At 36.5% G+C, this 10,713-nt stretch overlaps 1 protein-coding gene across 17 annotated transcripts in view; it reads left to right on the top strand.

Moving 5' to 3' along the window:
* Positions 1-10,713, top strand: part of FOXP2 (forkhead box P2) — a 402,068-nt gene that overhangs the window by 335,076 nt on the left and 56,279 nt on the right. For all 17 annotated transcript variants that reach the window (XM_067469068.1, XM_067469057.1, XM_067469056.1 and 14 more), the window contains 3 exons: positions 412-580; positions 4,272-4,485; positions 8,548-8,652. In XM_067469068.1, coding sequence (XP_067325169.1) covers positions 412-580; positions 4,272-4,485; positions 8,548-8,652 — 488 coding nt within the window. The remainder of the gene's footprint in view (positions 1-411; positions 581-4,271; positions 4,486-8,547; positions 8,653-10,713) is intronic.

The raw sequence follows: 10,713 nt of genomic DNA, 5'->3' as shown, positions 1-10,713 counted from the left end.
GAGACTTCATTTATGGGCCACTGCGGATCATACTTATTCAATTGGAAAAACAAGAGTGTCTTTGAATCACAGTCTGTTGTAAAGAGTTATACTTTTACCCTAGATAAATTTGTTATCATCTATCATGAAGTGTGATCCCCACTCTCTTTGGAACAGCTGTTACCTGCTTTCCTCTGACCTTTTCCCAAGAAAGAGCATGACGAGCATCTTGTCTATTTTCACTCACAACTGAGTGATTTGTAATACAATGAGCCACACACACAAAAATTGTAAATAAAATTATTATTGAGGACAAAAATAAAAATAAAAGGAGAGATGTGATCTCGGTTAATGTGTTCCATCTAGATTTTGCCTTGTTTGTGGCAGCCTTTGTTCTCCCCTGGATTTGTTGTTGTTGTTATTATTTTTTAGCAGCAGCAACAGCAACAGCAGTTGGCAGCCCAGCAGCTTGTCTTCCAGCAGCAGCTCCTCCAGATGCAGCAACTTCAACAGCAGCAACATCTGCTGAACCTCCAGCGTCAGGGACTCATTTCCATTCCACCTGGCCAGTCTGCTCTTCCCGTTCAATCGCTGCCGCAAGGTAGAAACACAACATATGATTTCACTTACTTTACATTATTTATTCCTCATTAGCAATTTTATCATACTTTTACTCCATTGTGACCACCACTCTTGTATTTCAGTGCTTTTTCAATGCTATTTTCAATCTGACTGTATAGACAGTGTTGGAGAGTAGGAGTGTTCATGTTTTGACTTTAGTGGCTTTTACAAAATTCTGCATTTGAGCAGTCTTTCTTATGAGAGAAAGCTGCAGTTACTAAAAAAAGCATCACAGTTCAAACCTTCAGAAGTATTGCAGAAACAAGTTTTTATGTGAATATAACCCACACTAACATAAATGAACCAAAAAGGAAATAAACTGAAATTCTGAGACTGTTTATAATCCCTGTTGCAATTAGTAAAAAAGAGTGGGAGGGCTCCAACACTAGGGTTGCACTACCAAGGCATTTCTACACTGAGATACTAATGAGAATGGCATTGCATATGTGCTTTTGGTTTCTTCCTGTTTATTCATGTCACTCATGCCACATCTGCTTGGAGAAATATTATCTATGCCCCGTCTCCTTGAAGAGAAATATGCCTTCTTACTCTGACAGCAAAAAAGATGCTGATTTCACATGTGCAAATAGATATAGATAGTACATATAAACTCCTTTCATTGGCAAGACATGAGTTGTATAATGGATACGTATATCCTTCAGGTGAAATGGCCTCCATATACATGATCAGATCATTTGTCCATCTAACAGTATTGACTACTCAAAAACTGTGATTGTTCCCCAAGATCTGAATCTGAGACCCAAGATCCTTGTGACTTAAGATGCTGGAACCTCAGTCAAGGACCCTTTACCATGCATTCTAACACTGAGTTGTATGCTTTATGTCCAGTATCATCAGTTGGGAGACCCCTCTCCCCCCCAAGCACCAACCGCTGCTCTGAGATCAGAGTGAAGAGGGGGGCCAGGAAGGCAGTTCCATCTTGTCTCCTGCACTGTACTTTAATATAATATAATATATTGTATATACATATAATATTGATAATATTATAACGTAATACAATATAATACTAATATTATAATTATATATTCTATATTAAATGTAATATTACTAATAATATTACAGTATAACGTTATAGTACAATGTAATATATAAAATTAATATTGTGCTATGGTAATAATATAATATTTTGTATTTACTTTTTACTTGTAAGCCGCTCTGATTCCCCTTCTGGGTGAGAAGGGTGGCATATAAATGTCGTAAATAAATAAATTATCCACCTTGCCCTATTGCAAATTCTGTGACTTTGGTGCCAAATTCAGGGTGACAGGGTATCTTAAACTGTTCGGTCATTTACCTTAACTTCCTAGCCCTTCCACATATCCTGAGATTTGTTGTTACACTTTCTAGAGAAAGCAATAGAAAGACATATTTTACAATAAGGAAAGTTTCAATTCCATATGAAGATCCTTATATAATTATTATATTATTTTCTAACTGGAGTTTGATATAATGCTTATGTTTAATGTGAACAACTTCCACAGTTATTGAATGTTTTAACCCATCATAGTTATGTACATAAAATGTCTACTTTCTCAAAGTGAATCCCTCAAAGTCAAGAAGATTATTTGCATCTCCTGAAGTGCATCTCAGATTTGGGGATGGGGAATGAGAGCACAATAACTCACTGAGTGGTAGGAAAAGAGAAGAACATGGGCCTTTCAGTATTTTTTTCTCCCCATTCCATTTTGATCCCCAGATTTTCATGCCACCTTCTTTGCATCGTGAAAAAGAGACAAACAGTCTCAGTATGAATATATCAAGTTACTAGTCACAGTGAATATATAGATCTTGGCAGTGTGTTCTGAGAAACTAGCATATTTTCTGAATATCTAGCAAACTGTTCATACAACAATTGATGTGAGCTAACATTAAACCTTACATTCAAATGAAACATGTTTGGTTTGCATTTTTTAGGCTATACGTAGACAATTAGCCCTCCACATTTGCTGGGGTTAGGACGCAGAACCCCTGTGAAATTGAAAACCCATTTCACTTTTTTAAGTCATCCAGCATGATTCCATGGTCAGCTTCTGCTGGAAGCTGACCATAGAATCACAGTTGCACTAGAGGCCCAAGAGATTTCTAGAAATAATATTTTAATCACACCCATGAATAATCCAATCCACAAAGTCAAACCTGCAAATGTGGAAGACTGACTGTATATTTGTATAAAAGTTCATGTGAAAAACACATCAGTTGGCATGCAACCCAGTACAACAAACATTTGCTGTGGCAGGTTCCTCAATGAGAGGAAAAGCTAGAAGGTTTAACAGTGCATTTTGGTTTGTAAAAGCTACTGAAATAATTAAAAGAACTCATTCTTATTTTATTTTGGCTTTGTTTGGCATTACTTACTTGAAATTAGAAAATCATCCCTCTCATACAATTAATATAATAATTTCAACCTTTATAAATGTATATGAAATATTTTGCCTCCAATGATGCCAAAAGAGGCGGGAGAGGACATCATTTCCCCCATTTTCTCTTTAAACCTTTGAAAGTGCCAACCTCAGTGAAGCATAATGACGGGATATCTTGGAACACCGACTCTTAGCCATGCTTATTAACTATATTATTTTAATGCAAAGGTGTCTGAAAAGAGTTGTATGGAGAGGTTTGATTAATAATCCTTGGATCATTGTCAAACTACTTCTTATAATAGTATTAGGTCTTCTGGAAATGACTTTCATACTGCAGTTTTAAAAATAAGCTGGGAAACTAATGTGTGGCTAAGAGCTTAGCAGAGCAAAACGCAAAATTCAGGCATTCAACATCTAAAGGTTAAACCAACATGCAAAGACGAGGAACCCACTAACCCTGTTCCTGTTGTTTTTCCTGTTGTTGTTGTTGTTGTTGTCATCGTCATGTACTAACATGAAAAGTGAGGGTCCTGAAGAGGAGAGTCTCCTGCATGCATGGAGCTTCAGAACCAGACATCTTGGAAATTGAGGTTGTGGCTCATGTGGAGAACTTCTATTGATACTTTCTCCTTCACATGAGCAGTATGCTGACATAGGAGACAAAGCTGCTGTGCTGTTTCTCTTTGTATGTTGGTTTAACACTTACGTTGAATGCTTGAACAGGGCATATATGAGTTGAAATCCTTCTTAGATTTAGGACATTCCTTTGTGTTTCATTTTTCCTGTAAAAAGTTTCTTAAAACGTGCATCTTTGTTACAAACAGATCTATTTTTCTGTTTCCCATTATGCTTTTGCTAAAGCAGTACTTCTAAAGAAGTTTGTGAACTTTGGATATGTTCAGCCATGCTTTAGAATCAAGAAATTGATTCCACAGGCAATGAAATTCTCATCCAAAAAGATTTTTTTAAAAAAAATACCCTTTTCTCAAACAGTAGTTTGCCAGTTGTTGCTTGCAGCTTGTTCCCTTTGATCTTTGAACAAATGTTTTAAGAGAAAGCTTATTACGTAAACTGGTGACCTTTAATTGACTGTTTGTAACCCAAGGAGAAAAAGCAGCCAAGTTTACTCTATGCCAATAGAGGTAAAATGAAATGGTGTTTTACTACATGTTGATTGTGCTGGAAAAACTGGATCACCTTTATTGTTGGCATTATTCCATTAATAACAGTGAGCTCATTATATGAAACTTTTACTTTACTGTATTATTGGTGCTTTCTTTCATTTTATAGCTGGCTTAAGTCCTGCTGAGATTCAGCAGTTATGGAAAGAAGTTACTGGAGTTCACAGTATGGAAGACAATGGCATTAAGCATGGAGGGCTAGACCTCACTACTAACAATTCCTCTTCTACTACCTCCTCTACCACTTCCAAAGCATCACCGCCAATAACTCATCATTCCATAGTGAATGGACAGTCATCAGTTCTCAATGCAAGACGGGACAGGTAATGAGACTACTCATTTGCTTTTTCACCCTATTTAATGGGACTAAACCCAGTGTTCATCCTACTTAGAATACACTCTTTAAATAAAATGAGATTTCACATTCACAGTTTATATACCTTTAATATAATGAACCTACTGTCAGCAATAATAATGTTGAGTGTAGTTTTGGCTCACAGTTAAAAAATTACAGTTGATCCTCCACTTTGTTGAATTTAGTGGTACAGGACCCCCCCCCCCCCCTAAAATAAAATAAATAAAATAAAACCCTGAGTACACCTTATGCACCGATGAGTAATATGTATATCTGTTTTCATTCCCTTTTACCAATCTCCACACATCCTTTAATTGCCATTTATTCATTACTCTACTTAAATTAAACCCGCCATTGTGAAGGGCCAACTGTGCTTCGGTATTGAACTTGTGGATTTGCTTTGAATTCACTTGATTAAAAAATTATCAATAGATAATAAATCATAACTTTCTCCACTTTAGGTATGGAATGTGTTCATGGTGACTGCAATGATTTTCATGCAGCAGGCATCCCATGGTGAATATGACCAAACCTAGCGACTATGCCATCTTCATTTTCATAGCAATTCTACCCTGCCCTCTCTGCAAGAAGCTTAGAGCAGCACACATGGTTCTCCTTCTCCCATTGTATCATCACAGCAACCCAGAGAGAGAATCTTTTAGGCTAAGATAATATGAGTAACCCACTTTCACAACCTGAATGAATGTGGATGTTAATCTTACCCTTTCTAATCCTTCCAATCACTATATCACACTGCTGTTTTTTTATTGTTTTCCTTGTCTAAAAGTTTGACATAAGCTACAAATTGAAAATAGTGGCAATCGTAGTCCCTTTTTTTCTTTTTGGATTGGTGGCAGTGATTAATACTGTGATGTTAATGATAGCTAGTGCCTCTTTGTTCAGCCCTAGAGCATGAACTACCAATACACCTTGCATTGGATCCAAAGTATCTTATAGCATCTAATGAATTATCCCAGTGGGGGGAAGTACCCTTAGCTTCAGTCTTTTTAAGTCAGTCATCTAACAAATCCCATTAGCTTCAACAAAGCTTAAGTTGCATTCCTAAGTACACTTGTGATGGCCTATGCCCCAGTGAACTGTGTGGGAACCCCAACTAAAATTATCCCCGACTTCATTGTCTTACCTCTCTATACTCCTCCTTTCTGCTAGCCAAGGAACAACCTCTGCATTCTTCCAAGTAACAGCTATAATGTACATTTTCAAATGAGTTACACAGTCACTACTTGTTCCTTTCTTCATCCCAGCAGTGCCAGGGAAAGATTTATGTACAATGAAGAACTATTGCAACAACTAATTTAAACGTGTTCAATCTCATGTATTGTTAAATAACGAAAAAAGCATACTTAGTATTCATGAGCCAAATTCCCTGTCTTTCCCTGATGCTGAAACCATGAGTGTTACATTGGGACTGTCTTTGGTGCCAATTATACCCTTTGTAACATTTCCAGAATTTCCAGAATTGTTTTTAGCCAGTTCCTCAGTTTGACCACTCACTGCCTCTAGTGCAGCATTTCTCAGCCTGGGGGTCAGGACCCCTGTGGGGGTCGCAAGGGGGGGGGTGTCAGCAGGGTTGATGAAGACCACCAGAAAACACAGTATTTTCTGTAGGTCATGAGGGCTCTGTGTGAGAAGTTTGGCCCAATTCTATCATTGGTGGGGTTCAGAATGCTCTTTGATTGTAGGTTATAAATCCCAGCAACTACAACTCCCAAATGTCATGGTTTGAGTCCACACTGTTTGAGTCCACAGTGCTCCCTGGATGTAGGTGAACTATAACTCCAAAAATCAAGGTCAATACCCACCAAACCCTTCCAGTATTTTCTGTTGGTCATAGGAGTTCTGTGTGCCAAGTTTGGTTCAATTCCATTGTTGGTGTAGATCAGAATGCTCTTTGATTGTAGGTTAACTATGAATTCCAGCAATTACAATTCCCAAATGACAAAATCAATCCCCTCCCCCTCCCCCAACCCCAGCAGTTTTCAAATTTCTTCCAGTGAATGAAAATACATCCTGCATATCAGATATTTACATTACGATTCATTACAGTAGCAAAATTACAGGTATGAAGTAGCAACAAAACAATGTTATGGTTGGGGGTCACCACAACATGGGGAACTGTATTAAAGGGTCATGGCATTGGGAAGGTGAACCATTGCTCTAGTGGATATACTCACAAAGTATATGAGAACTATGAGGATGCCAATCTGATAACAATAAGGCTAACTCCATGTCTCCTGAAGTCTAATTCAAGTTTGATAGGCAAGCAGCTTTCCGTTTTCATGCACAGATACATGAAGCATTTATACCTTTCCTTGAGTATTTTTAAGGAATTAATTAACATCAATGGAGAAAAGTGAATATAGAATCCAATTACGTCCTATTTTAAGAAAGTGTCTAATGTAGCTTTTAAGGTACATATAGCTTTTCTTCTCTTACCATTTATTTACCATTTCTGTTCATTTTGGAAGAGTGGGAAAGGTGTTTCAGTCACTGCTCTTCAACGGAATTCTCTACATGAGCTCATAAGACCATTTGAGCATACAAAGAGTTCTAGGCATTTGTTCATGTGGCATTGCAGCATATTTATCATACTATATTTCATAATCTGAAAATGGTAATATCCAGAAGTATTTCATTTTGGCATCATCATCCCTTTAGTCATATATGTGCTACCTTTTCCCCAATAATGGGATTAAAGGTGGATAGCAACATTTGAAAACAAAGCAAATTGAAATATATACAAGTAAATGTATAAATATAAATTATTTTAAAAGGGATTAAACAATTTATAAAGTAAAAACATTTAAAACCATTAAAACTATTAAAATGGCACCACACAGTAATAAAATCTCATCCCAGTCAGTTTCTAAAAGACCAGTGGCTTAAAAATGCTTTGAGTTGCAAATGGAAGAAGAGGAAGGATGAGGCCATTTTGGCCTCTCTAGCAAGATGGCTCTGAAGTCTGGGAGCAGCCGTGGAGAAGGCCCTCTCCCTTACAAGCCTGAGAAGATAGTGGTGCAGGAGATGGGCCTCTCCAGATCACTGTCTGCAAGCAGCAGTCAAGAAGGCCCTCCCCCTTGTTCTCACCAAATGACCCATGACTCATGGAGCTGTTCCAACAAGGGAGTTGTGTGCTCTCTGTAGCCTTCAATAAAGTTACTGCTTGATTATATATCAAACAAGATAAGTGGTTTTTCTAGACCACAGAGCCAATCTGCACTTTTGTAAAAAAAAAAAAATCACTGAGTATTGTTCACATGATGATCATTTTTTGATAGCTGAATCAGAAACATGTTTGTTTTAATGTGAAATATCGTACAATGTACCCTCAGATGTGCCCTCAAATAAAAACATTCATAAAGATGTGATATTCATGTTGTTCATAAAAACAAAATAACTTACAAAGCCATTTACATGTACTGAGCATCCCTTATCTGGAATTCCAAAATACCCCAAAATCTGAATGACTGTGATAATGACATATTTATTCTTGCTAATGGTTCAGTGTACACAATCTTGGTTTCATGCACAAAATTGTTTTTAAAATACCATAATTTATATACTTATATGCAAATGCACATATTCCAAAATTCAGGGGGAGGACTAAAATATTTCTAGTCCCAAGACTTTTGGATGGGGGATAAACCTGTATCTGTAAGTACTTCTGTTGCAGAATTGATTAATTTACTATAAACTTTTGGTTTTTTAAAAATTATTTAGATATATGACAAAATGGGCAAGCTGTTCTAATACAGAGAGGGGTGGGGTTTTTGTTTGTTTGTTTGTTTGTTTTGCATCCCTTATTAACAGTAATTTCTGACTCAATTTCCTCTCAAATTAAAACTTCTTGACATATTGAGTAGAAAAATATCTTGAGTGCAATGAAAGGAATTGATGAGTTTTTATGTATTTGTCACTGAACACAACCTGATAAACATTAGAAATCTCCAGCTGTTGTGGCTTTTGAGATGAATCTCGTGCAATTTTCTTTTTTCTTTTTAAATCACAGCTCATCACATGAGGAGACTGGAGCCTCTCATACTCTCTATGGCCATGGAGTTTGCAAATGGCCTGGATGTGAAAGTATTTGTGAAGATTTTGGACAGTTTTTAAAGTAAGTTGCTTTGTATAATTATTCAGTGAGTCATGTCAGGCTGAAATACAATGTACGGTTGTAAAGCTCACACTTCATTGAGTTATGTATCTAGCAACCAGTTAAACCCAACTGTAGAAAACAAACCTTTTACTCTTCCTTTCATACAAAATGTTTCAGATGCTTTCAGTATCACAGTGTTCACAATGCTTGTTTTCCGAAAATTACACACAGTTTCATTGGAAAGAGAGTTTTAGAAAAAATAAGAGTATGACCTTCATATCGGTGGGAGGATACGCTGCAAGACCTCCCATTGGATGCCAGAAACTGTGGATAATATTGAATCTTATGTTTTTCTTCTTTTTTAAAAAACTTAATTTTAAAATAAACTTTCCCCATGTAAAGTATACTGCAAATTCTAATACATTTTTTTCTAATTATTTGAATATGTTTAGCTCCCCCCCCCCCCCACCCCTTATCCCTTTCCCTTTTCTTTGTGCCATCTTCATCTGGACCAACTGATCTTATTCTTTATCTCCAGAATTTTATGATTTCTGTTGCAGGTTTGTCCCCCTATCCTTCTATAAATAAAAATTCTATAAACTTTCCCTAGATTTTCCAAAAATCTGTTTGATTCCATAACCCCCTTTTAACTTTAATGTCACAAGTCAGTTTGTCATTAATTGTTGTGTTCCAAACTCCCAATTGAATTTCATTTTTATCTTTCCATTTTTTTTTTGCAATTACAAGTCTCACTGCCATTGATAGGGTAGAAATTAATTCCTTGGTTTCTTGTGAGGATATAGTATTATCATACAATGGTAATCATGCTATTTCTGGTGTACCTTTTATCTCTATTTTTAATATCGCTCTTATTTCCTTAAATACTATTTTCCATTTTTTATATAAATTTACATGACCACCACATATGGATATATGAGCCTAACTCTTGGTATCCTTTCCAGCATTGATTTGAATGTTGATATTTAGAAATTTATTTTTTTCACTGATTTTTATTTTTATTTTCCCTTCCTGCTTTAATTTTTCTCTCTTCTTCCTGATAACTGAATAATAACATTTCTGACTTCTTCCAATTAACTTGTAACCCTGGTATTCTTCCAAATTTTGTTACATGAGCGTCTATTTTTTTCCCATTGTTATATTGGGTTTTCAATTGCCATTTGCGTATAAATTTATTATATCTTTTTCCTTAATTCCCATTCCTTTTATTTTCACCTCTTCCCTTATTATATTAGCTAATATTTCCATTAGTATTGTGAAGAAAATTGGGGAGAGGGAGCATCCCTATTTTGTAGCTCAAGTTATATTTATTTTTTTCCATTAGGCCATCATCCACCATTACTGAAGCATATTTTTTTGAACACAGATTTTCTAGAGGGGGTGGGAGAGGTAATGTTTTTGTAAGGTGGGTAAGTGAAACCATGAATATTGAATCTGTAGTTAAGTGTATACACCCAGTACTTTCTACACTTGTTTGACTTGAATCTTCTCTTTTCACTGGGTTGCAGTCACTGAGTTCTGTGTGGTGTGCCCATGACCAGTACAGATTGAATGGTTTATTTCATACCCTGAGCCAGTTATTTGGAAACCCAAGTGTACTTAAGGAGCTCCAGCATAAGCAGGCAACCTGGTTTATTTTGATCTGCTTTACTTTAAATAAGCCCTGTTCTTGCAACAAGGATTCACAAGTGAAGCATCTCAACACAGAGGTCAGTGGGAAACCCCCTGATTATGTTGGACTTTGTGCTTGTTTAAGCTCCTATTGGAAAAGTGCACTCAAAGCAGCTTGCAAGGTATGAAACAAGCCAATAGTAAATAGTCATTTAGAGCAGAGATCTTCCAGGCATTTTGTACTTCAGCTCCAAGAATTGCTAACCATTGGACAAGTTGTCCAGGGCTTCTGGGAGTTGGAGGATCAAAGGTTGGATACCACTGATGGACTGCTGAATTATAACAGATTAACACCAATTTAACTACTTTGGTTCCATCTATTATGGTTCCATCCTATGGAATCCTGATATTTGTAGTTTGACCTCTCTGATAGAGAAGCATAAATCCCAG

The sequence above is a fragment of the Anolis sagrei genome, chromosome 5 (assembly GCF_037176765.1).
Source record: "Anolis sagrei isolate rAnoSag1 chromosome 5, rAnoSag1.mat, whole genome shotgun sequence".
Taxonomy (NCBI): Eukaryota; Metazoa; Chordata; class Lepidosauria; order Squamata; family Dactyloidae; genus Anolis; species Anolis sagrei.
This window is presented reverse-complemented; position numbering and strand designations above follow the sequence as displayed.